At 39.5% G+C, this 27,986-nt stretch overlaps 1 protein-coding gene across 5 annotated transcripts in view; it reads right to left on the bottom strand.

The window, feature by feature from the left end:
* Rgs7 (regulator of G protein signaling 7) overlaps nucleotides 1-27,986 on the bottom strand; it is a 384,424-nt gene that overhangs the window by 44,097 nt on the left and 312,341 nt on the right. For all 5 annotated transcript variants that reach the window (XM_036202165.1, XM_036202166.1, XM_036202167.1 and 2 more), the window contains 3 exons: nucleotides 13,957-14,021; nucleotides 13,017-13,093; nucleotides 12,832-12,913 (listed from right to left, as the gene is read on the bottom strand). In XM_036202165.1, the coding sequence (XP_036058058.1) occupies nucleotides 12,832-12,913; nucleotides 13,017-13,093; nucleotides 13,957-14,021 (224 nt within the window). The remainder of the gene's footprint in view (nucleotides 1-12,831; nucleotides 12,914-13,016; nucleotides 13,094-13,956; nucleotides 14,022-27,986) is intronic.

Raw genomic sequence — 27,986 nt, 5'->3', positions numbered from 1 at the left:
TCCATACAGTTGCTGTCATGCTTAGGATGGGCCTTGAGGAATGTGAGACCTGTGCCTCATGGGTTGGTCTCTCTCTTCATCCCAATATTATCCCTTTCCTTTCCTGCTCCAGTCTCCCTAGCACCCTTCTGCTCCTTGTCAGGCTCTGGTTCTGTCCCCACCGTGTGAGCTGTTCTCTCTTTCCCCAGATGTCTCTTAGTAGTCCCCATGTCCTCTGATTCCCACAGACATCACTCTATCAGGGTACCACTCTCTCATTTGCCGTATTGTAGATTGAAGATTAAATGTCCTACTAAAAATTATGATTCAAAATAGAAAATAATATAAATAAATATAAACAGTATTCATATTGCAAAGCGTTTTGACAGCCTCTGTGCTAGATAACCTTAGGTCAACTTGACACAAGCTAAAGTCATCTAAGAGAACGGAACCTTAATTAAGAAAATGCCTCTATGCGATTGGGCTGTAGGCAGACCTATAGGATATTTTCTAGTGATTGATGAGGGACAACCCAGCCCATTGTGGGAAGTGCCATCTGTGAGCTGGAAGTCTTGGGTTCTACAAGAAAGCAGACTGAGCAAGCCAGAAGGAACAAACCAGTAAGAAGCATCCCTCCATGACCTCTGCATTAGCTCCTGCCTCCAGGCTCCTGCTCTATTAGAGTGCCTGTTGTGATGATGAACTGTGATGTGAAAGTGCAACCTGAATAAACCCTTTCCTCCACAACTTGCTTTTGGTCATTGGTGTTTTCTCACAGCCATGGTTACCCTAAGTAAGACAACCTCCAAGCATTTCTATTGTCCAAATTGATTTTCATAAGCATTCTACCAAGTACATACATCAACAACTACAAATCTAATTTCCCTGAGGCATAATATCAAAGATTCATACACTGGAATGAAAGGGAGATATTAGCTTCACAGACCTAGTTTCCAGTCATGATTTCTTTTGATAACCCTCACAATGAAACTCATATAACATGGACCCAAATGCTTGATGTATATTTTCCTTTAAAATTGCCCTATCTGCCACACACTTAAGGAGGCAAAGAACTTTTGAACAAGTCACTTCTTTAAATGACTGTGTCACCTTTTAAGATGTTTGTGAAGGCTAGTTTTAATTGCCAACTTGACATAGTCTAGAGTCACCTGGGAAGAAAGTCTCAATGAGGGAGTGTCTGCATTGGACTGGTCCATAGGCACGTCTATGGGAGAGTGTCTTAATGAATTGATGCTAGAACACCCAGTCCAGTGTGGGGAGCACCATTCCATAGGCAGAGAGCCCTGTAGTGTGTAAGGGTGGAGAAACAGAGCTGTGAGCAAGCAAGCCAGAAAATGGGCATGGCTCCACTTCTCCCCATCATGACTGGATGTGATGTGAGCAGCTGAGTTCCTACTTCCTTGGCTTCCTTGAACTAATAGACTGTAACCTGGAAGTGAAAACCAAAATAAACCTTTATCCCTGAAGTTGCTTTTGGTCAGGATATTTTATCAAAACAATAGAAAAGAAACTAGAACAATGTCAATCACCACACGGGAGAAACACAAAAACCATGACTACAAAATAGTCACAGTGCTCGAAGCACCGGCGTCTTATTCAGGCTTTGGTACCTTCCCACACCCAGGAGTAATAACAGCACCAAACTGTAGCAGGAATCTTAAAAGTTCTTATTAATGAAATCAAACCTGAGGCCAGGTATTGGGGTGAATGCTGGAAGATCAGAGACATAGAACAAGCCACAGCAACCTCACCTCGCTAGTTCCTCAGCTGATCCTGTTTCCTCAGTCTGGAAGCTTCTGAGTCCTCCTCCACATGAATCTCAGCTGAACTGTGCTGCTCCAAAGCCTGAATGCTAAACCAGCCAAATGCTTAACTAACCAAATGCTGCTAGTTTTTGGTCTTCACGCCTTATATAATCTTTCTCTTTCTGCCCCCACTCCCTGGGATTAAAGGCATGTGTCACCATGCCTGGCTGTTTCTAATGTGGCTTTGAACTCACAGAGATCCAGAGGTATTTCTGTCTCTGAAATGCTAGGATTAAAGGTGTGTGCTACCACTGCCTATCCTTATGTTTAATATTGTGGCTGTCCTGCTCTCTGACCCCAGGTAAGTTTATTTCGGGGAACACAATACCACCACACCAAACTTCTTATATGAACCGATGAACTGAGGTTCAAAATGTGGTCAGCACAGTTTTTGACACAGAGCAGCTTAGTGCTACTTTTCTCCCACCCCAAACTCTAGCAGGCATCTTCCCTGCCCCCCACAACCTATGAGGTTTAAAGAGTCAAAAGTTAAGAAAGAACCTGAGGTGGCAAAGGAGCCAGTTCACATTAACGTCCCTCCCTGCAACCCAGAGATGCAGCATTAGACAATGACATTTCCTTTTTTTTTTTTTTTTTCTCTTTTTTTGTCATGGTGGAAATTGAACCCAGGTCCTTGCACTTGTTAGACAGTCACTATGTCACCAAGTCACACCCTCGGTGCTTAGGTTTCCTACTCCTACCGGAGTTTTCACGGTTCATTTCCCAAGGTGCTGATTGTTCCAATAGCCACTGAAAACAGGTCATGGCAAGGGGATGGGTGTGTGTGCGTGCGTGTGTGCGCGTGTGCATGTGCACGTGCCCGTGCATGTGCGTGTGGGTTGGAGTTTCTGATGATAAAGTATAATTCATGTTAGAATGACCAGTTTCTTTTTATTGTGAGTAGGTACATGAAATTTTTGAGAGAGAAAAAAAGCAGAATCAAGGAGAAATTTGAAGATGTCTGGATTAGGACAAAGGGCATTTTTTTTTTTCTTATTTAGATTGCCTTAACATTGGATTTCTGAAGAAAATTGTCACTCATGTGGAGATGCCTGCTGTCAGGTTAAGAGAACACAGGCTGTCTTCCTGTTCTTTCCTCCTTTTGTTTAAAAATATACAATTTGGACATGGGTGGGGGGTGATAGTAAATGAACTGGAGAAAAAAAATCCAGGCCCAAATATTAACCGCTCCCCATGAAATGGGAGTCACACTGGCTCTGTTGGGCCATCAGCACAGAGAGGTACTTACTCAGCTCTCTCTTCTGAGACTACGCCTCTCTGCCCATGTGCATATACAGTTTTCATCTTTGATATGATTTCAGAAATAGTTACAAAGTAGTTCAAAGGAGTCCCACGGCCTCTTTAATCTTAATTCCTGAATTGTTCATAGTCTACCCTATATACTGTCTATGTCTTTATTTAAAAGATTATCTATGGACCCTTTTCTGCTTGCAAACACATCTTTATAGTAGCTATATATAGTAGGACTGCTCCAGGGAGCTGGCTTCTGAAGAGTATATTATACCTAAGAGGCCACCCATTCCACCTGCTTAGATCCTAGGCTCAGCAAGTTAACACTGGTGTTTAAGGGCAGTGTTTTCCTCTACCTCCTTTTCTGAGAGCTAGCTGCTAACCCTCAGGGTCTTCTACCAACATAGCCCCAATCGCTATCCACATCCTCGCCCTTCTAAAAAAAAACAGGCTAGAAACCTGGGCACAGGCTTGAACAAACAGGCTTGAAATGTTGCCAATCTGCAGGCTAGAGAACACAACTTAATAACAGGGAAATGTTATTCTCACTCTACCCCTGGCTCACATAAATAGCATCAGATATTACATAATAATAGGACACCGTATCTCGAAATCTATTCAGGGATAGAAAAAGCACACAAGACAAAAGATGTAGCCAGGGAGAAAAAAAGAAGACAATTTTACTCATAAAGGCTCATGATAGCCATGCTGTCAAAATATTTTTCTATCCAAAGGAACAGATGTGAATAATAGGCAAAAGGGCTGTTCTTTTTCTATGACATAAAAGGAAGATTCAAGTTTGGACTAACACATCTTTAGGTTTTTTGCTAACAGCTGAAGACTTCAAGAATGAGAGCATGGACCATTGGTAGAGAAGCCCCACTTGGCCTATTTGGCCATTAAAGATGGAAGACCTCATCACTTTGTCTTCAGCCCGAATTGTCTCCCACGTATGTTGCAAAATTGACAAAGCAAAGGTAATAATGGGAACGCTGCAGAGAAAGTTTTACGGAAGACCCTAAAGTTGTGCGACTAAGTTTCGAATGAGCAGTTTGAAATCGCGTGTTTAAATTGTGCCCAACAGACAGGATTAAAAGGCAACTGCCTTGCAATTTATAAAGTATTGTGTTTTCCATTTCAAGCCCAGGGGTAGTCCTAGTTTTCAGGAACTATTTATACCTGTCACTTGTACATGTCACATTGCAAACTGTAACTCTTTCCCAGCAGCCTAGCACAGCTGGTGATATTTGCAGCCTCTCAGAGATGTGACAATGGGCATTATCCTCCATCAAGAAGCTAGCTGACTTCCAAGACATACAGAGCATGTAAAAGATGCAAAGCTCAAATAGTGACCTCAGTACCTTTCACTGACACAAAACAAAAACTAGTTGTGCACAGAGGTGCCCTGGGGAGAGAGCAAAACTCAGCATTTGCATGGATCATGAGTAGTGAAAATGATTCTATTCATGGAGAACTAGAAATTTCTCTCTGCACTGAATTTTCAAATTCTCTGGCAAGGGTGTAGTTTAGTGGTACAGCACTTGTCTAATGTGTGCGTAAGGCCCTGGGTTAGCCCCCAAGCATAGCAAATAAAGAAAAAATTTAAAATGTTTCCATTCATCCAGGTTTTCCTGAGAGCAGTTTTTGGTTCCTAATGACGTCATCCTCCTGGCACCCACATTGTACTTGTGTTGGTCAATGTCACTCAGAGACCATGGAAGACATTTTAGCATGGTATTCCTGTAGTCAAATGTAGTCAAATGAAGCTTCACACATGGGGCTTACTGTTGAGGGTGATGTGGAGAAATTGGCTCATATGAAGAGGCCTCTGTAGTCATCTTGCAATCACCATCAATTCAAGACTGTCATTTCAGATGACTGTTGTCACTTCAAGCGACTTGACTACAGTTGTCATGAGAGGTCTTGAACCAGAACAAGCTAAGCAACCACCCTTGGACTTCCGCTTCTCAGAAGCTGCATAAAGTAGCCACCCGATGTGGTTGGCTGGCTCATGCTGCTGCAGTTTGGGGTCATTCATTATGCAGATGACATCCTTACTAAAGCTCCAAACATTAACTCCAGCTCTTCTGAGTTCCAAAACTCTTCCCTGATGACATCATGTCATTTACATGAGAACTTCTCTACACTCCCTGATGCCCTGTCTTCTTCTCTTCTCTCCAAAGCATTACTGCTGACTAGGGAGATGGCTCAGTGTATCTTTGTGATGTTTCCTGTTGCTGTGATAAAAGGCTCAACAAAAGCAATTTAAGGAAGGAAAGGTTTATCTCACAGTCAGAGGGTATAGTCCTTCTTGGTGAGGAAACCCATGTGGCAGGAATTTGAAGCAGCTGGTAACATTGTCTTGGCATTCAGGAAGAAGAAAATGATGCAGGATGTTATTCAGTTCTTGTGAAGTACACTTCTTACATTTTCATAGCTCTTCCTATATCAATTAAATTAATCAAGATAATCCCTCAAAAGCATGTCCTGAATGATCTCTCACAGGTGTGCCTGCAGGCATGTCTCCTAGGGAATTTCATATCCTGTCAAGCTGAAAATCAACAATCATCACCACAGCAGGTAAACTGCTCACGGCACAAACATGAGGACCTGAGTTCGGATCCTCAGTGCCTACATAAAAACTGGGCATGGTGGCACCCATCCATAACCCAGGATTGAGAGCCAGGGACAGACAAATCCTAGAGGCCCATTGGCTGTTCAGTAGATCCAAAAAATCAAGCAGCAGGTTCCCTTAGAAGCCCTGTCTCAAAAAAACATAAGGTGAGAGAAACACTAGAGAAAGGCATCCAGTGTTGACCCCTGACCTTCACACTGGTAAGAATGGGAGAATACAGTTGCACAATCAGGTGTGAATACCTAAATATACCAGAGAGAGAGAGAGAGAGAGAGAGAGAGAGAGAGAGAGAGAGAGAGAGAGAATGAGAATGAGTGAATGCATTAATGAATGAGTGAACAGACAAAAGAATATGTGGAAAATCTTCAGCAATCATTGCTATATGCTCCCAGTGTCCTAGGAGACAGTTATTATCCATATTTCAAAGGGTGAATTTGAGACTTGGAAGCATTTAATAAATTTCACCAAAGAAGGGATTTGGTAATTGAGCCAAACCTTTCCAGCTGCAGTTGCACGTACGGAACAGTGTCCTGTATAAGTCAGTCACGGTGGCACTTGCTCTCTCCAAGTTTTAGAATCTGACACAGGGAAAGTAGAATTGGAGAGGAGCTGTCTTGTCTAATGCTCACACTGTGGGAGGGTGGGAGCAGAAGTGAGAACTTTATGGAAAACACTAGTCTCACTTCCCCACCCTTTCCATACATCTCTGTTCTACAGGGAAATAAATTCTGTCTGGGGCTTTCCTTTTCCCTCCATCCTTTATTCCCTTTCTTTTCTTCCTTCTCCATCCTCCTCCATTTTGGAAGAGAGGTTTGAGATAGAGCCTCACTATGTAGCACAGACATCCTCCTGCCTCAGCCTCCCAAGGACTGAGATTACAGGCGTGTACCACCACACCTAGCTGATTACACAAAACTTTTTTCTACATCATGAAGGGGCAGTCAGAAAACAAGTACTGCCATATTTTATAGTAAAACTGTTGTTACTAATGCCAATACTAATGCAAATACAAACCAGTTTCACTTCCCAATAAGCACATCTAACCCCTAAATCGATATGAAGAAAAACTGATATAGAGGGAAGTTCAGTACTTTCTTCTGGAGTGCTGGGGTCATAGGAAAGGAAGGAGGAAGGTCTATGACATTCCAAATGGAAATCATACCTCTCTGACCCTCAAGCTTTCCTACCCTCCCACAGAGATTTTCCACCTCCATTGCAATGAGTTCCAAAATTAATTCTGTAAAACTCCAAACAGGCATTGAACTCTGACCCCACTGCTGTTATTGACAAGGTCTCTGTCTAGTTTTACAGCTGGTCATGATGGCATCATACCCAGTCAGATCCAAAGTGAATTCACTTTCCAGCCCTTGGCAAAGCCCTTTGCCAATGCCAAATTGTCATTAATTCCTCAGACTCAAAACTTCCTCTAGCCTGTTCCTACAATGATGGGTTTAATCTGACAATTTTTTTAAAAAAGTTCAGTGCAGAATGTCAATGAAGCCACCATCAAATACACATATGACTTAATAAGCATTAGATATGGAAAGTGTAAAACAATAAACTATTTTCACTGCTTTGTAGTCAGGATTTGCTTAACTTGAATTTAGGAAGTGCTCAAGGCATGTTGTTTTTATTTTGATTATTTGACTGAAATATGTTTCTACTTCTTTGTACTCTTATGGAGTCTTTGTTGACTATCTATCATGCATTCAACTCTAAAATAACAACTAGGGACACAAAGAAAGTCAACTGGTATTCCTGACCCAGCATTTCTAATTCATTCTTCCTATTTTGTATAGTTCTGGGTACCATGAGAGCTTTTTTCTCTACAAGTTTCCACATTGATCATATGGAATCCACTATGAAGAAAAAAAGAATAAAACCAAATCCCAACACCAAGGTCCTGGCTTGACTTGGGAATATGTGTCCATGTGAGCCAGTGTGTGTGTGTGTGTGTGTGTGTGTGTGTGTGTGTGTGTGTGTGTGTGTGTGTGTGTATCTGCTTGTTGCCTCCTAATTCATCCACTTACCTTAAATCCAATTCACACACACTCTTTTCAAAGCATGGTGCCCAGAACATTGCAGAAAACTACAAAGTGGATTGCCTTCAGCACTTTAAATCTCTGATTTCACTAGCTGCCAGCTTATTAATAGTCATTTTCAACACATTAGGGCTTAGATGTGCTGGAAGTGTAGCTCAGTGATAACGTTGTACCTAGCATGACAAGACCCTGAGTTTAAGCCTCAGCACTGCAAAAATAAAATAAAATAAATCTCTTTATAACATTAATTATACAGAAGAAAAACAAATCCCACATTCTCTTCAATATAATAACATCTAGTCTGTTTCTCCCACTGTGTTCTTGAGCTGTTCCTTAGAATTCTTAGCCAGTAAAGAGTCTGCCTCCTTGATTAGACCTCAGTTTAGTTTTTCCAGAGTAAACACTGACACTCTTAGAGAAGCTAACTTTATTCTGTAAAGGTACTAAATATAAGAGGCAGATTATGTTTTCTAATCTGACTTAAGGATGACCTCATGGTTAAAGAAATCATATTAAAGTCCTATTAGATGTATTTTCTACATTGCTAGGTTTTAATTCACACACTGTATCATAACATCACATTAATCCAGCTTTAAGCCTGTGAGATACTGAGCTGTGGTTTGCTGATTGCTCATTCTATTCCTGATTAAATAAATGGAACCAGATCAAAACAAGATTAGGCAGGCATAAAAGAAGCTACAAATTTCCTCCACAGGACATAAAAAAAGCAGTTTTCCAAGGACCAACACTAGGTGTATATTTGTATTAAAACATCAACAAACAACATTGTTCAGATAACTCAATTTCCAGTTATGAAAAATAAAGACATTTTACATATTTATAAATGTAAGTCATTTCAGGAGAATATAATTATATTACTTAGACATCTGACTGAGATTGTGTCTTACTACCGGGAAGTAATAATTATAGGGCCTTTTAGAGTAATAGAAATATCTATCATGCTTTTAAGACCATGTATCATGGATTTTCTTTTTCTTTGCTTCTTTTCACTTCCTCCTTTTTTTTTTAAATTTTTAGTTTTGAAACAGAATCTTATTATCCTAGGCTGGCCCCTGGAGCTCACTGTGTAGTAGGAGATGACCTTGAGCCTTTGCCTTCTTTACTTTCACCTCCTGAATCCTGGGATTAGGGGCATTTGATGCCAGGTGTGGTTTTTCTGTTCTGAGATTCAGCCCAGGGCTTCTTGCATGTCAGGCAAGCACTCTCCAGAGAGAACTACATTCATGGTTTTTCAGTTAGCTTTTTAAAAAGCTCTAATAAGGCTGGGCAAGGTAGCACACATCTTTAATCCCTGCAGTCTGATGGCAGAGGTAAATGGATGGATCTCTGTGAGTTTGAGGCCAACCTGATCTCTATAAAAAGTACCAAGCCCTCTTAGCTCCATGTATCCATCCTTTCCAAAGGAAAGATGAATAGGGAGACAGCAAGATTCCAGATGACAGAAGTCTAAAAGTGTCTTTCTATGTAATTTATTCACTGTTTTCAAATATTTTTTCTTTCATTTTTTTCATAATTATGAAAGTCCACTGCCATCCCTCTTAATAAAATGACACAGCGAAGAAGAGCAAGGTACCGTGATTTCCAAGAAGGGCTACACCCTTGTGTCCATCCCCAGAAATGACTGTCACGTCTGTTGCAATCAACCCTATGTCAATATAGAGAGACTGAATCCTGCATCCCAGGGTTGATGTCAAATACATATTCTAATAGGCAAGCTGCCTCTTCATGTCCTGTCACAAACGGCAGAAGCAGGACGCTTTGCTAGGCATTCCTTGGTTGAAGACCTGCCTTTAGAGATGCAAGTGCCTCTTTATAAAAGGCCATGGTGGGCTGAACAATTCATGAGATTTGACACGTAGAGACAGCTTGCATTTCATTTGCTGTGTGGACAGCAAGAACTGTCAAGCGTCCACTGTGAAGCGATTCAGAGAGTAGCATAGGAAAATAGTAAAGGAACACAGAGATCCCATAGTACTTACATAGGTGTAGCAACTACACAGCAGTGGTTTGACCAGTGTCTGTCCATCTGGTAGAATATAATCATTGTGGATCACAGATTTCTTGTTTATCTTAGAAACCCCCTAATTCCCAGGACCACTCCTTTGCTTCTCCTCTTCCTCCCCACCAGCTCCACCAATCTGCTTATTCCTTCCAGGACTTATTTCTATTCCCTGGGTCATTTTATTTAGAGAGATGATTATCTTAGGAAGCCCTTTGGTTCAGCAGTTATGAGCCCTGGCTGCTCTTCCAGAGGACCTGTGTTTGATGAACAGAACCCACATGGTGACTCAAACCATCGGTCACATAGTTCCTGGGGATCTTATACCCTCCACTGACCTCAGTCATACACATGGGGAACAGGCAAAACAATCATACACATAAAATAAAATAAAAAAAGGAAAGGGAAAGAAAACTGCTGTTCTTGCTTAGTTACTGCTGCTGTCAGTGAATAGAGATACAGTTTGTGTACTGGCTGAGGAGCCAGAAAATGAAAGGTCTCTGGGGTCACCCTTGAGGCCAGGGCCCCTGTTCTCGTGATCTTTCTGAGTATTCCCTCAGTAAGGACCCAGAAATAGGAAAAGATGAGGTACTGTCTCAGTGGCAGCCATGGCTGTCAGACAAGGGTATCATTTGTAAGTTTAGAACCATTCAAAAACGTTTAAAAGCTTTAAAAGCTAACAGACACTACCTCTCAAGCAGGCGTGGCTAACCCTTAGTCACACACAGCCAAGGATAGCTGTGAGTCTGGTTAAAAACCAAACTCATGCCCAACAACAACAACAAAATCAGAAACTTACTTAAAGCCTTGTGTAATTTGTAACTTGATAACATGGTCCCCAACCATGAACTTTGTAGATGACACCATTATGGTATTGCCACATCGAAAGTTTGGACATGCCTATACGTTACATATAGAGTTGTAACATGAGGACAGTAAATCATTGAAGGTAGGGTTACTTTAGGTAAATACCACTCACTAAATCACAAGGCAATCGAAGTCTATTTTTCTTTAGAAAATAGACAGCAAAGATTTGCCTTTGTCTCAAGTGGAGGGATGGAGCCTGTGGCTTCATGGCCTCACAAAAAGTAAATCCAAGAGCATAATCATACATGGAATTATATTCCACCATGCAGAGAGAATGGGAATAAACACCCTCTGCAGGCTCAGGATTTCAATGTTTTGTTCCCAGCAGGTGGTACTGTTTTGGGAAGTTATGGAAGAAGTGGACTCCAGCTGGAGAAGGTAGATGACCAAGAGAAAGTCCTTAAAGGAACATTGTCCCTGGCTACTTCCTTCCCACTGTGAAGTGGACAGACCTCGTCTCTGATGTCATCTTCAACATGATGGACTGAACCCTTTGAAACTATGAATCCTTCCTCCCTTACATGGTCTACGGAAATGCAGACATAGTGCTGGAAAGCAGCTAATGCAGCGAGATATCTCTGCATCTGGAGGCTGCTTTAAGAAGACAGAGATTCTGGTTTGTTTCCTCAGGATGGTGACGAGCATGATCTCATAATTCATTTTTCACCACAAGTAATAAAACTCCAACTGTATTTTGAGCAGAAAAGCCAGGCAACTCAATTCTTCTCTCTTGAGAATTCAAATGACGGCAATCTCAAAATAAAACTTAACAACTGCATTGCTGTATGAATTGAAATACATACATTTGTAAATACATCTGTGGATGCTTTCTATTTTGGTGTGACTCAGAGATAGTTGAGAGGAAAATCTTAAGGTATCTATAAGTGATTTGTCGTGATTTCTTTCTCTTGCTGTGAACCTGTTATTTATTCTAGTAATGTGTATATAAATATTCTCTGGTGACCTGTCTGTATTTAAAGAAATTAATAGAAAAGAAAGATATTTTTTCAAAACAAAAATGAGGCTAGACATGTGATCTTTTTATTTGCTTCATTATTACCTTATTATTATTATTATTATTATCATTATTATTATTATTATTATTATATGTGTGTGTGTGTGTGTGTGTGTGTGTGTGTGTGTGTGTGTGTGTATGCATGAACTTGTGAAAGCAAGGTTCTGCAGAGGCCAGAAGTGGGCAATGAATGCCCTAAGGTTACAGTTGTAGGCAGTTGTGAGTCACCTACCATGGGTAACTGAACCTCTGGCAAAGAGTTGTACAGGCTCATAACCACTGAAGCATTTCTCTAGCCCCTTGCTTGTTTAGAGACAAGGGCTTGCTATGTATCCTAGGCTGTCCTTGAACTCAATCCAACTGCCTCAACCTCCTGAGGGCTAGGATTACATGTTTGTGGTACAGTGCACAGTAGACATGCTATCTTGTAGAGGCTTATAACCAAGGGAATTACTTTCCATGAGTTTTCTGGTATTGAGGACACTCAGTATTTGTTACAGTGAAGTATTTAGTTTGACAACATTAGAGAGAGAAGAGCTAAGTTCTTATATAGATTCAAAGTTACATCATTAAAAGTATGAATTGATGGGCTGGTGAGATAGCTCAGAGCATAACGGCCTTTACCACCAAACTTGATATACAGCTCAATCCTGGGAGTCCACCTGGAGAGGATGGAGTCCCATTAGTTGTTTTCTGACCTCCACATGTGCCCCCTCCCTCATACACAAAATAAATAAGCAAATGTAAAAGAAAAATTTAGGAAGTAGGAACTGATTTAAATTTGATGATATGCTATTTTCAAAAGACAGAATAGGCATTAATAAGTCATAAAGGAGAAATAAAGGCAAGTAATAACATTTTGATTCTAACTTTCTCTACAAAGCCAAAAAAAGTAAACTATAAACATAAAAAATACTGTTCTGTTAGCAGTATGTTTTTCCCCTTCAAGAACTGACAACAGCATCAGGCACCTCTGATATCCAGAGTGAACTGGCTAGCCACATCAGGGGGAAATGTATCCTTTTGTAAATATACATTGCATTAACTCTCATCTTATACAGAGGCAGCCATCTTTCCCTAACTAATTCACCCAGACACTGGGTCATACTATGAGGGACCATGGTCTGCTCCAGGGCACCCTTTTCTTCCAAGCCTGAGGTGTGAGTTCATGAAAATATGCCTGTAAGCTGACTCACCACAGGCCTGTGGACATCCCAGAATGCTCTCTCTTGGCTGTCGAGAATCTTCCTTTCGATTTTGTCTCTTTTCTTGTCCACTCTGTCAATATGGTGACAATGAAGAGTTAGCAGGGTTAAGCGTACCGCCTCTGCACTGAAGACCACACCCGAGCAAATCTCCCTGTAGACTCACAAGGACTCACTTTGCTTGTGCTTCTGCTTGCATGAAAATGAACTCCCACTTCCGGGCAAATGCTCTCTGCAGCCTGGCCAGGCTTTCCTGAAAACACATGGCACAGCTGTTATTCTAGTGTTCTTCCAGAATCCCTAAAGTAGTACCATATGCTCTGAATCTGAATCAACTGTACTTCCTGAACTCAACTAATCATGGGCCTCATGGGTCCAGGCTAGCCTCTATCTCACCATGTAGCCAAAAGCGACTTTGAACTTCTCATCCTCTCCCCTTTACTAACCCAGTGAGGGATTATATATATATCTGTCAACATGCCTAGTTTATGTAGTTCTAGGGATAGAAAACAGAGCTTTGAGCATGCCAGGCAAGCACTTTACTGAGTATTACTTTGTTTGGACTGAAGACAAATTCATGGGATCTGTCTGTGCCCACTCTATGGAAATAGGAAAGCAATGCCTTCTCACAACTGATCAGATTGGTTTGTTTGGGTCCTGAGAATAGCCATCAGTCCTTGGAAGCCAAGTATGTGTTCCTGCACAGTACTCTGAATTAGTTATCACAACACAGCAATCATTAGAACAAATGACACCAGACCCCCTTGATCTGAGGGTGGCGATCAATCTGAAAGGTCTGCTAAATCAATCCCCAGTGTAAACAGTTTTCCATCCTTAGAGGTTGGACATTATTGATATGACAATTACTTGAAATCTTTACAACTAAGTTAGTCTAAAAGATATGCTTCTCTTTATATGTTGACTTTGTATGTTTAGAATTCTACTGTCCTTAATGTGAGGGAAAGAGGAAGCAGACAAAGAGGGCTCATTAAGACATTGGGCTGTGAATTCTGGTCGTTAGGATTCATAGGTGCAGAAAGGCAGAGTACCCAGACATGGCCAAAGATCTGATTTCTGATCATTTTACACCACTGTATGAACATCCTTGGTACTTACAGCTTCATAATCTGCTAGCTCTAGCCTTGCCTTGTTTTGCATTGTTCTCTTGCAGAGGTAAACAGCTGAAAGGAAAAATAATATCATTTATTGGTTGCTCATTAAAACTGAAATATTAAATGCAGAACAATAGTACTACATGTCAAGATATTTATCACTTTCTCTCAAGTTTAATTTTCTATTGTTACCTTTTAGACAAAAGTAAATAATGATAAAAGCACAAGTTTAAGGTTCAAATACTGGCATTTAAGAAGTCACAAATAGGTAGAATGTTAAGTGAGGGTAATCATTTATTGGTATTAAATGGCTAGCATAATTTTATCATTCACAAATAAATGAGAAAAATCTTTTCAAAGATTAAATGAACTTAAAATATAGATAAAAATCATTTTGTGAAAAGTAGTTACATGAAGAGGTGTCTGACAGCCATTTTGAATTATTTTGAGATTGTACTGTCAACTACAAGGATGTGTTATGTAAACTCAAGGGTTCTTGGCTTTTTCCTCTCTTTGTTTCATAAGAGTCTCTCATTGGTCAGTTGTTCCGCGCTAGGAGAGCAGTGCACTCACATAAAATATGCTTCCCTTCTATGGCCTTTTCCTCAGTCTGGTTGGCCACCATACCAGTTGGTCATGACAGCAGTTTTATAGAACTGTGAAAGGAGGAGATGACAGGGATGGCAGCATTTCCCTGGAGCAATTCTTTAGATGGTTGAAATTATCTTGATGACTCTCATGAACATGTCAACACAACCAGTTCTGCAGGTAGAGTCCCAATTCCCAGAATATCTTCCATCATTGTTTTTCATCAGGGGTGAAAGTTGTATCTCATGTAGCCCAATACTAATTAATTATATCAGTCTACATGCTGAATGAAATCACCAGGTGAGGTACATTAAGCATTCATTTTTGTAAGGCTATGCCTGTGGAGATGTCTTATACATATGACTCTGCACTTAACAATATTTGCCTTGGTTTGAGATGAGGAACTACATACAGTTGCTGCACTATGACCTCACTAGTTAAGAATAGAGAAGACAGGAATGTGTAGTTCACAGGGGCTAGAAATGCAGTGGCTAAATTTGTACTTGGAAAACATATAACGTGTGTGTGTGTGTGTGTGTGTGTGTGTGTGTGTGTGTGTGTGTGTGTGTGTGTGTGTGTGTTTACTGGGGTTTGTACCCACCCAGGGCTTTGTGTGTGCTAGGCAAATGTTCTATTCCTGAGCTATATGCCAGCCCTCAAGTTGAAATGTACTTTTCTAAAGTAATTCCTTGGAAATCATGTGAGGCAATTTTGATGACTTTGTGGCATAAAATCAACAAGCAGTTGACAAGTATTACTGCCACTCAAGTGATAGCTGAATAATAAAGGGACAGGATTTGGTCCAAATGCATCTTGACCATTTGGTCAAAAAGCCACGTTTCTGAATTAGGTCTCTTGAGTGAGGACTGGTTAGAAAGGGAGGGCCAACAGGAGATCATTTCTCTTAATTCTGGAATTCTCTACAATATGGAGAAGTCTCTTGCACACTGATGTCTGTGAGAAAAATATTCAGGGTCCTACCCCATAGAAGGCAGGAACTATGATACCTCCAGCTAAGGATGAAGACAAAAATGTTTACTTTCTAAGGTCTAGAAATGCAAAGGCCAAATGTTCACTTGGAAAACATACAACACATAATCCAAGTAATGCAAGTGAAACACACAGTCAGGAGGCAGCTCTGTTTCTTTTAAAAGAATCTTTGAATGTTTAGTTTGTGGATTAACTTTCCCCCTTTCCTTGAATTAAAAAAATAATCAGTTCCCACAATCTTGCTCCTCAAGTTTGCGTAGCTCAGGGAGTATTAAAGTATTGATAATTTCCATCTCCAGTTATAAACGCCAAGCATGTTTTCAAGGTTGGTTTAAAGTTGACATCATCTACATGACTCCAACTTACACATAAAAGGAGTGTATGGGACGTTCTCTAGCTGACCCTCCTCTTTGTCACCAAGAACCATTGACAGAGCCTCTAATCCAGCAGTTCTCAATATGTGGGTCGTGACCATTTTGGAGGTCACTTATTAAATATTCTGAATATCAGATATTTACATTACAATCCATAATAGTAACAAAATTACAACTATGAAGTAACAACAAAATAACTTTATGGTTGTAGGGGGTTACCACAACATGAGGAACTGTATTAAAGGGTCATAGCATTGGGAAGGTTGAGAACCACTGCTGTAATTCTGGTGATGTAGAACAAGAGAGACAAAAAAGGAAGAAAAGGCAGAATAAACATTCCAAAGTTACATATCTTTATTCTACCTTGTGCATAATTTGAATTTTATTTCCAAAATAAAAGGCAAAAATTAGTAGACAACGTTAAACAGATATGTGTTTCAGCAGATTTTATATTAATTTTTATTATATTTATTGTATGTGTGTATGTGCTTATAGGCACATATGTGTCACAGTGCACACTCATATGTTCAAGTGCATGTGTGTGTGCATGTACGTGTATGTGTGTGTCTCTGTGTGTGTGTGTGCGTGTGTGCATGTGTGTATGTCTGTGTGCCTGTGTGCATGTGTGTGTGCGTGTGTGTGTGTACATGTGTGTGTATGTATATGTGTGTGCATGTGTATGTGCATGTGTTTGTATGTGTGTGTGTATGTGTGTGTGTGCATGCATGTGTGTGTGTATGTGTGTGTGTGTGTGTGTGTGTGTGTGTGTTTGTGTGTGTGTCTGTGTGTGTGAGATGGTCAGAGTACAATTTGTGGGAGGGAGTCAGTTCTTCTCCTACCATGTGGACTCCAGAGACTAAATTCACATCATCTAACTTGGCAGCAGGCACCTTCATCTGCTGAGCCCGTCCCCTTTATTTTTTATTTAAGAATGTATATTTGTGTTGTACAGCTTGATGCTTTGATGCATTTACAACATGGAAATGATAAGTCACAGTCACTGTTTATCACTATCACCTCACCATCCTCGTCTTCTCCATCCCCACACATCCTGTCAGATTAGAATATTTAAAATCCACTCTTAGTGACCTTCAAACATACATACAAATTGTTGCACTTTATATAAGAGTTCAACTTATTCCTTCCAAGTGCAGAACTGAATTTGCCAATGATTAATGATGCTAAACATCTTTCCATAGGCCAGTGGTCATTTCTTTGTCTTTCCTTAGAAATATTTATCCAGATACTTACTCATTATTTAACTGAATTATTTGCTTTCTGGCTTAACTGACGCACTGTGTTGATCTCGCTGCTCTCTGGACATGACAGAGGTTTGAAGCACAGAGTTTCTTCCTGTTGCTTCTGTGGATTTTGGAAAATGTCCCCCACCCCCTCATTGTCACAGGTACTGATAGGTCCTCATGCTCAGAAACACTTGCCAAGAGGAAATGCTCAGTATCTGCCGAGTGGAAGGAGATATCATGATTTATTGACCTTTTGAGGCTTTGTTTATTTGCCTGCTTGTCTTGTTTGGTGATTCAGCTAGCGGTGATATTTTATATTGGAGGATTCGACTTTTTCCAGTTAGATCTGAAACCAATTTGTATGCTAGACATGAAAGACGAAAGCTCACTACATATGCAAGAAGTCCGTTTTTCCCCAGGCTTCTTGAGAGAAGGTAATTTAATAATAAAGATGAAATCCTGGCAGATTAATTATGGATTGTGTGTGTGAACATATTCATATACTGTGCATCAGTGGTACACATATTGCAATTTGCTTTTCTACATTAAACATAACATGATTGAAATTTACTATGTTGTTTTACATGGATATAGCTTGTTTCCTATAGCCACCATATCCTATCCTGAATGAAGAATGTGTGTGTGTGTGTGTGTGTGTGTGTGTGTGTGTGTGTGTGTGTGTGATATTTTAACCACATTTCTATCATTAAGTAAATAATTTTGGGCTGGATGAATAATGATCAAATAAGGGTTTTTCTTCTCATATATTTGAAGTCTGTGGCAAATGGCAGAGTTTAAATTTTCCAACGTTGCCACATTTTTGTGCATAATGATCTTCTTTCAAGGAATGATGAAATTTTTCCTCCTTTGGGTTTTGCTAGTCTAGCTTGAGAGAGATGTGTTAAAGTCTAGTGGTTTCATTATCTTTCCATATCTGTCTTATTAAATTTCCATCATTTTTCATGTAATAGGTTTTGCTATAACATATTTCTATGGATTGTTACCTTCACCAATTTAATATTTTTAATTTAAATTTTCTATTTAATATTTTCCATCTATTTTTTTCATTTAATCAATGTCATTGCTGTTTATTTCATCTTCTTATTGTTTTATATTTGCCGGATACATCTTTGTGTACCATTTTATTTATTTACTTACTTACTTAGTTTTTGAGACAAGGTCCAACTGTGTAACACAAATTGGCCTTAAATTCTCCATGAATATCAGACTGGCCTCAGCCTCACAGAGATTTTCCTGCCTCTGCCTCTAGAGAGCTGGGATTAAGAGGGTGTGTTCCCATACCTAGTTGCTACCATTTGCTTAAACTGAGTTACCCTGTTTTACTTAAAATCCAACTATGATACTATTCTTTTGGTAGAAAAATTGAAATCTTTTCATCTTTAATTTTATTTTATGTGAACAGGTATTTTGCTTGAATGTATATGTCTGTGTACCTCATACATGCCAGGTGCCAGAGAAGAGTATCAGGTTCCTTGGAAGTGGAGTTACAGATGGTGGTGAACCTTCATATGGGTGCTGGGAATCAAACCTGGGTCCTCTGGAAGAGCAGCAAGTACTCTTAGCCACTGAGCCATCTCTCCAGCCTCTTTTCATTCTTTGGTATTCCTTTCCTTACATCACCCTTTCTCCTCTTTCTTCCTTCATTTTCTACTATTTGGTTCTTGAGTGAGTTTTCTTTACCTCCTACATTAGTAGTTGATAAGTAATAAAACTTGTTATCATTCAACCTTACCTCCTTAAATAAAGGTTCAAATATTAACCTCCTAAATTATAACCTCAGAAATTAAATGGTAACTACTACAATCTATCATCCATGATTTAAAAAAAATAAAAACAGTTTATCCTCACTCTTTACAGTCTTCTAATGTTTGAATGAATACAATTTATTTTGTACTGCTAATTATCATTTTGGAATGAATCATAGTACTCATAATTCATTTTAAAACTGTTTTGATCCAGTTGTTTTGGATCCTGGAGGGAAGGCAGATAAAGCTATTGTCTTGGGAAATTAAACAGAAAACTGCCTTTTCACAATGTAAATTATTTGAACCAATGTATCTGAGCTTAGAGTATTTCAAAGCTCATGTCCATTACAGTTTAGGCTTCCCATATTGTTTCTGGTTTCCCTAGGTGTGTTCCCACTTGTCTGGAGGAGGTGGCTATGCAGGTGACAGGGAACTGGAGAGCAGCATGCTGAGCTCCAGGCTTTCGGTCAGGTGGGCTCTGAAGCACACTCTCTAGCTTCCTTCCATTCCTTCTCCTGGCTGTTAAATTGCTGCCAAACATGTGGGACCCCATGCTACCTGAGGAATGGAAGTCCGATCAGGGATGAGACCTTCTGCTACAGTGCTACATGGAAGACAAAGAAACCTTGAAAGTCAAGCAGGCTTTCTCTGCCCTCCCAGCTCTCAGTCATATTTCTAGCCTTCGTGTATAAACAGGGAGGCCTTAATGCGGTTACTTGGACTTGGTCCAATGCTCTAAAGCTGCCAAATTTCTTGAGAAAAGAAACTTTAGTTATAACCATAGGGCACTTTCCTAGCTCTAAGTCCGACTGATTCCATTCAGGTGAGTGGTGCTCTGCTGTGCCCACTCCTTTCTGTGTTTCTGTCTATTCGAAGCCAGCTTTGCCTTTATTCATTTTTGTCTATGCAGGGAAAGAAAGGAATGATTTTGAGAAACTCCTGGAAATTATGGTATGTCAGTCTATTGCTGCTTCTTAGATCTGCCTTGAGACTCAAGTGCAGTCTATGTTTAATGGATGTATAGGTGAAACCTCAGTGATTTGGGAGTTTAAAAAATATATACTGAAATTATTATTAATTTACTTCTAAAGAGTGGCATAGCACCATTTTTCAAAAACAGAAGATCCCTGGATTTGTAGAGATGGCTCAGTGGGTAAAAGCACTTGCTCAACCATGCAAACCTGGCTCCAGCTACCTCACAAAAATCTGAGAATGTCTATTATGAGCTTTTAACACCAGCACTGTGGGTGGAAATAGAATTCCAAGAGCTCACTGGCCAGCCAGCTTATATCCAACTGTAAAGTTCTAGTTCAATGAGAAACTCTGTCTGAAGACATTAAGGCTGATTGGTATAGAGGAAAACACCCATCACACTGCTCTAGCCCCCACACACACACCCACGGCACACACACCAGCACAGTAGTATGTATGCACTTTGAACATACAACACACACAAATTCTTAAACAAAAACTCAATTCTGTATGCCTGTGAATCTGAGACCCATTTCAAAGACATTGTGAGACAGTCTTCATTAAAGAAAACAAAGCCAACAAAAGGGCAGTGAACTCTTTTTCCTGTGTCGTCACTGGTCCCCCTCTCCTCTCCCACGCCTCTCCCTTTGTGTGATGTATTTATCAATGATACATTTAAACTTTTCAGAAATCTTTGGGCTGTGGGATAGCTCAGTGGGTAAATGTGATGGCTGCCAACACCGACAATCTGAGTGCGATCTCTGGTATCCACATGGAGGAAGGAGACAACCAGCTCTGGCAAGTTGTCCTCTACCTCCACACATGAGATGACAGTCGTGTCCCCCACGTAACTTTTAAAACAAAAAAAAATTAAATTTCATAAATTTTAACTAGCATTCCTAGTACTTTCAAATGTAATGTTTAACACTTTGTCTTATTCCTCCAATCCTAAAACAGCCGGTGGTGTTTTGAATGAAAATGGCCCCATAGGGAGTGGCACTGTTGGGAGGTGTGCCCTTTTTGGAGGAAGTGTGCCAATGGGGGTGGGCTTTGAGGTTTCAGAAGCCCAAGTCAGACCCAGCCCTCCACCTCAATTAAATGTTCTCCTTATTAAAAGTTGATGCGGTCATGGTGTCCTTTCACACCAACAGAGACCCTAACGAGGACATGACCTCAACTCTTCCTTCAGTGACCACTGCTGGTTTCCTAAGCTCTCCTGAGCACCCTAGTATATGTTCTCTGTCTCTGAACCTGCTTTCCAGATTTCCCAATGTCTCTATTAACTGTTGAACTTTCTGGATTGGTCTTTCAATTTACCAAGTCATCACCTCCAATTTACTCCAGCTTGCTCATTGAGGCTTCGATTACACCATCTTCATTTTGCATTAACGCATGATCCACAGGATTGCTTCTCAAATCTTTCTGGAAACATTCCAGTGTTCTACTTTATTTTTTGACATTTCCAGTTCTCTTTGTGATCATCTAATAAATTACTTAAATTGCTTGAACCCACACCCCTTGTTTGCCTGTTCTTCTTCCCCATGGCTTCACTTCCCTTGGGTGGTGTCTCATTTTTCACTTTGGGCTTGTTGATTTAGCACATCAGGCTATTCTCAGTGTTCTCTACACCGGTTATAAAACATTGTTCTGTGGTAATTTCAGGTTTTCCTTTTCCTGGTACCCCCAAATGGCTATCAGTCAGAAACCCATTTTTCTATTGGTATAGTGGCTTGGCGACCAATGACTTCCTTCCTAGGCTTCTCACATGCTTATGACTGGTCTTCTGAAATATCATTTTGTTTTTCTCTCAGCTCCCTCACTGCTTTCTTGGGAGGCTTGGTACAGTTATAGTGAGTTCACGTTGAAGCCCCGTGTCATCGCAAGTCTCAGCAAAGCTCTTTGTTAAGTTATATTTCCTGTCACTCTCAGGGCACTGACCCTGTCAACACTCCCGTCTTTCCCAACATTCAATCCAGTTTTCTCCAGACCTTTGTAGGCTTTCGGATTTAGTGCTTTCATGCTGGTTCATTATTTATGATACGGAGTGGCTACTTTTCTCTAAGCCCTGTGTTTTTACTGTACTTTAGCCTCCATTTCTTTATGTCTGAAGAATGCTGCCACTCTGTAAGCTCTGAAAACTCATTCACGCGGAGTTGGAACAGTTGGAACGTCTCTAGAACAATTTGCCCTGCAGGCCTTCTCCATTAAAAAGCTGATTCCCTCCAGAGTGCTGGCTCCCACCTTGCAAAGCAGGCCTCCAACAGAAGCCATTTCAAATGCAAACTGTATTAAAACAGTGTTTTGTTGTTGTTTTGACCAGAAAGGTAAAGCCTAGTGTTGCTGATGGTGGGGAAAAATTGTTTTCTTTCTTTTTTCTTTTGGTTTTTTTGAGACAGGGTTTCTTTGTGTAGCTTTGCGCCTTTCCTGGATCTTGCTCGGTAGACCAGGCTGGCCTCAAACTCACAGAGATCTGCCTGCCTCTGCCTCCTGAGTGCTGGGATTAAAGGCATGTACCACCACTGCCTGGTGGTTTTCTTTAAACTATGAAAAATTACAAATATGGATCATTCCATCCTGTTATGATGTATGTCTTCATGATATAGAAACTTTGCTATAAGAAGCTGATTTTATTGCTAAATTTTCAAATAAAATCTTAATTTAAACTAGAAGAGATACTCTGTCTGACTTCTATATTTTAATCTCATTTTTTCCAGGCTATGCATTATTGTATTTCTTTGCATATGTAATAGAAAGGGATTTAAAAAAAAATATATGGTCTCATATATCCCAGGCTGGTCTTGAACTCCCTAAGTAGCCAAAGATAACCCTGAATTTCTAATCCCCCTGCCTTCATCTTTTCTGTGGAGCTGCTGCTTGAACCCCAGCCCTTATATTTCTTCAAGCATGCTTTGCTGCTACTTTTTCTGTTTGCCCTTTATATATATAGTGCCTATGTAACACACATGCACACACACACACAGACACACCCATGTGTACATGCACACACACAATATGAGGAGTAAAGATAAAGGCAATTTTGGGGTCAATCTATGTACAGTCACAATTTTATTGAAATAAGTAATATCATCTGTATTTTTAACAAAAATGGCTCTTATTCTCTCCTCTTTCAGGTCTTCCTTTCTTCCAAATTGCCCAGAGAAATTAAATAATAATCATCTACATTTTAGAAAGTATTCATATCCCATCTAAGGTCTGAGCTGAGGATTGGAAGTGACTTCTGGTAAGGAGCCCCAGGCCTTCTTTGTAACCTAAGCACAAATGTTGCTCTTTCTCAGCTGGAAAATACACCTAAATCAGAGTCATGCTTTGGAGGCCTTTACCAGCCTTACCTTTGCTTCATCCTCCAGGGAATCTAGCCAGAGGTACTGTGCTATAGCTTGGAGAACAGCACAATAACCCTGGAAACAATGTACTATCAGTTTCTTGTATTATAACAGCTCCGAGCTGCTCAATGCTTCACAAAGGAAGTGGAGAGCAGTGGCAGGACACTGGGATGCCTTAGAAAAAATATTTCTCAGTTCAAAGAGAAAGCTCTTTGAAAAGGATCTGACACCACAAACTTGACAAGAAAGCAATCTGGGTCGGCTGCCTAAGCAGTCGCTTAGCGGAGTGCATTTAGTCACAACAAATGTTACAGATACAATGGTGGGATATACCTGGTACACTTAGTATCCCCTGAACAATGGTAATTATTTGTAAGCTTCAGAAAATCTTTATTGTCTGTCCTGCAAAGTACAGATCCAGGTGTCTTTCTAATTGTCTCATTTTTCCGTGTTTTAGTATGGCCAATGAGAGATGTGGCTTTGGCCTGGTGGCCTTACACTTCTCAGAATACCAGCTGTCTTGGTGAGATGGCCACTTGGGATGATTTCTCAGGTGTCCTATGCTCTTAAGGATGAAGGAAGCCAGATTCTCACTGTCAGACATTGGGAGCATGATCCTAGAAAGGCAGTGTTGGCACTGGAGCAGTGGCTGAGCACTCACATCTGGTCCACAAGCAAAGGCAGATAGAGAAAGAGACATGGGATGGCCCCAGTTTTTGAAATGTCAAAGCATGCCTCCAGTGACACACTGCTTCCAACAAGGTCACACACCTTCAAATCCTTCCCAAACAGTTTTACCAACTCGGCACCAAGCATTAAAATACATGAGTCTATGGGAGATTAGCTTCCTATTCAAAGTCTTACCAAGGACCTTACATTGTTTCTCCCTCCTCAGTGTAAAATCACAAGATTTCCTCTTACTCAAAAACAGTGTAGAAACAAAATACTACCTTTTCTCCACCCTCAGTTTGATTAAGCAAAAGTTGAACTTGAACATGTGAGTGGTCCTTTTAAGTAAAGACTTTCCTGGCAAATCACTTGAGCATAAATGTGGTGGTCAATAATCTCACTAATAAGTCAGGACTATCATTGTTTATACTGTGCCCACTATGAATAGCAATTTTCCTTTAGTAAAATTTTAATGGAGATCAGAATGCTCCTTGTAGTTACCAGCTTATGAAAGTGAGGGGCAGACTAACTATGCTTTCTGTCATTCTTAAAGGGCCTATAGTAATTCAGTGGAGACTTGCTTGTATGTAGATATATTCTAAGTCTCCTGTGTCCTTTCCATCCCTTCTTTGTTAGATAAAACTCTACCAAAACCAAAATCTTTTCATCTAATCTAGGTCACTCACCATGAATTAACCCGAATTGTGCCCATTGTACTAATGCTTGAAAAGGGTCCCTTGGTATTTTGGCTCAATAATTCATAAGAAAATGTGGTTTAGTTAGCTCACGCAAACAACTGGGCTTGGGAAAATTTGTCAATCCACACAAACCTAGAATCCATGATTCTCAAAGTAAGATCTACAGAGAAGTAAGTCACTGTTCTGGGCTCTAAAGTGTAATGGTTTCTTTTTGTTTACACAGAACAACAGCAAGTGAATAGGTCACACTATGATTGGAATGCACAAAGTGAAGCTAGCTGGCTACTGAAACTTACTGAGGTCTCTACTTCATAACACGTGGCAATACCACATAGTTACATTAATCTTCCCAGTGGATATTTCATACTGCTCAGAAGTGTCATTCTGACTTGGTCATGATTTTCAGAGAACAATGTTCATGGCTTTAAATTGAAAAGCAATGTTCATTTCATGTCAATTCAAGTTTGCTGTAAGTTAATTGATTAAATACAATAGCATATGTTTGTATAAGGGGTATTTTTGGGCTGTAAACATCAAGTAAGTTCACAAATGAGTGAGGTCATGCTATAGTTCAAATGTGAGTTCCCACATTCCTCATTGTAAACCAGACTCATCTCTTTTCCTGATGTATTCTGTACACTGTCACATTATTGTTATCATCATTTCCCATTCTATCTAAACCTTAATGGTAACACCATGGAACTACAATATTTTGACCAACACAAAGATGTCATATTCAGAAGAGTTTGAAACTCAGTTCTAAATTAAGTTATTCATAGAAAAATACCATCCGAACAGACTGCTTATTAGGAGTCTTTCTGCCTGGGCAAGCAGCTGAACATGTGTGCCAAGTACATGTGTTATCTTGCTCTCTCTGCAGGTCTCGACCTTCAGGGAAGTTTGTTTAATGGATGTTCAGCTTTCTTCCATATAGAACTTAATGCCATCTTTTAGGAATTAACCCACCCCCCTAAAATCCATCATTCACTCATTTATTCTTTCTTTCCCTCTTCATTCTTTTCTGCTTTTCACTTCATTGACAAATTAGTTCCAGCTTATTGTTTGTTGCCTTATTTCTTTTTCTAACAACTCCTCCAAAATTCCACCTCCCTAGATTTCTCATCTACTCTACATGGGTGTACAATCCAGCTGAGAAACAATCTGGCCCAGTGGATCATGGCCCTGTCCTTTGATTAATATCAGTGGAGTAGGACATCTACACATCTGATTCTTAACTCTTTCTTATCTATAGAGCATGGCTAGAAACATTTTAAAGATTTTCTGTGAGGGATAAAAATTAGATAATGTTTGTAAATGTCCAATGAGAGTCAATAGGGGATATTCATGCTCCTGCCATACTATCAGTTAACATGTAGTTAGACAATTAGAAATAATCATTCAAAATCAGACAAAACAGAAAACCATCAGAAATAGAAAATCAAATTAATTTATCTCCATAAATCCAAATAATAACTGGCCTTCAATCTTTAATGTACACCTTGAAGAGGTTATTTATAATGTTTACTGGGAGCCTAAGTTGGAGTCCCAAGCTCAACTGGTTGGGAAAAAAAACCAAGAATTTGTACTTAAAATCACTCCTATTGATATGGGTTAGTCAGAGTACACTCAGAATAGTCAATCCTTGAACCTACACACATTATACTTACATATTGATATTTATGACCTCGAAGATAGAATATTATTTCTTGCTTAATATATAAATAAATAATGATGTAAAGACAAAAGTAATATTGATACCAGTTAGACATTTAAGAACTTAATGTATATTACTATAAAATAGAAAACGCATTCCTTTCTTTTTTTTTTTTATAGTTTTGCAGAGAATTTGAAGTAAAAAGATATACTCATCAAGAAAGTAAAGAAGGAGTCCAATAAGACATGCCATTAGGTATTCTCATGCCCAAGTCAGTGGGCTGGTTTCTTATATAGACAGATAAATAACTAAATATTCCCAAGCTGGTGGCTCAGAGATTTGTGGAACAATTTTCAATATAACTGAATACATCTCTAGAGATCAGATTGTGAGCTGGGGGCACCCTCCAAACACTGGTGGGATTTACATATTTATTTTATTGATATCACACTTAAGAATAGTTCACTTTCCATTTGGATAACTGTTTGTATACTTTGGAGTGATATAAGTTCTATAAACAACACATTTATATGCTTTTGTAATATTCTTATATGTAAATAGTCTTACATGTAGATATTTGAACAAGACTGTGAAGCAGGTGCTTAAATATTTGGAAAAGAAAACCCTAAAAACTAGACAGTCTAGACTATTTAGCAACTAAAAAAATTTTTTTTTAGCAACTGAAATTTTCATTGAGAAGTTTTCTGAAATGTCAAAAGCTTCTGTTAAGAAGAATTTACAAGTATAATTTCCATTCTTCAGATGGCACAAATATTTTAGTTCCTTTTAATAAATAGTCTTGATAATGAGTTAATGTTTTACTATTATAAAAATAAGCTACAGCTTTTAAGAAGGTAGCTTGTTTTATTTTTTATATTTTAATATAGCTAATAAATATTTATGATGAATATTTATTTTATAAAATGAATTGTAATGCTAATAATACCTCTTATAACAAGCAAAAAAAGTATGCAATAATTAAAGGTTTATTTTATATTAAGATAGATAAAGGACAGTCTACTCACTCTACAAATTAGAAGAGTACCTTACTACACTTTTTCAAAATCAGAGATTTTAAGTTGCCTAGGTTATTTGAAAACTCCTTTTATTGCAAACACTGACTCTGTATTTGAGTTGTGGTATCTGATGGTGACTGGAATGAGATCAGAAAGTGTGGCTCCTCTGTCTTCATAGTAGTATGTCTTTCTATTTGCTACCTTACTCTTTGGGACAGCATCATCTATGGATCCACTGCTCAATGAAGAATGTTCTAGAATTGTAAGATAGGCTCTCTCTGCTAAGCCCAGGGCATTTACCAATCACCATACTTGGAAACAGTAGACCATGGAAGGAACAAAAGGAAGTCCCTGAAGACCTCTTCCTAGTCCCAGGAAAGGCACAGACATTAGTCCCCTTTAGTAAGATGCTGCCTTCTCTCATTATTCCTGTATCATAAGTATGTCCCCTCAACTTCAAGAGTTGGGAAAGCTGGTTAATCACTTTGGTCAGTGATGAAAGCTCTCTTCTTCTTTCTCAACACTTGTTTCTTGGAAATTTTTTTTGTTTGTATTTTTCCCCAAAGATGCACTTCTACACAATGTTTTAATAGCAACAACAGTCTTCTTGATGGTCATGGTTGAATTCTCAGTAGGAAAGGAAAATACAGAAAGACATGACCAACTTGATCTGCGCTCAAACATAAGAAGCAATCTCATGATAGAATGAAATGAAAAGA

The sequence above is a fragment of the Onychomys torridus genome, chromosome 11, assembly GCF_903995425.1.
Source record: "Onychomys torridus chromosome 11, mOncTor1.1, whole genome shotgun sequence".
NCBI classification, from domain to species: domain Eukaryota; kingdom Metazoa; phylum Chordata; class Mammalia; order Rodentia; family Cricetidae; genus Onychomys; species Onychomys torridus.
The sequence above is the reverse complement of the archived record's forward strand: the minus strand, read 5'-3'. Positions and strand labels throughout refer to the sequence as shown.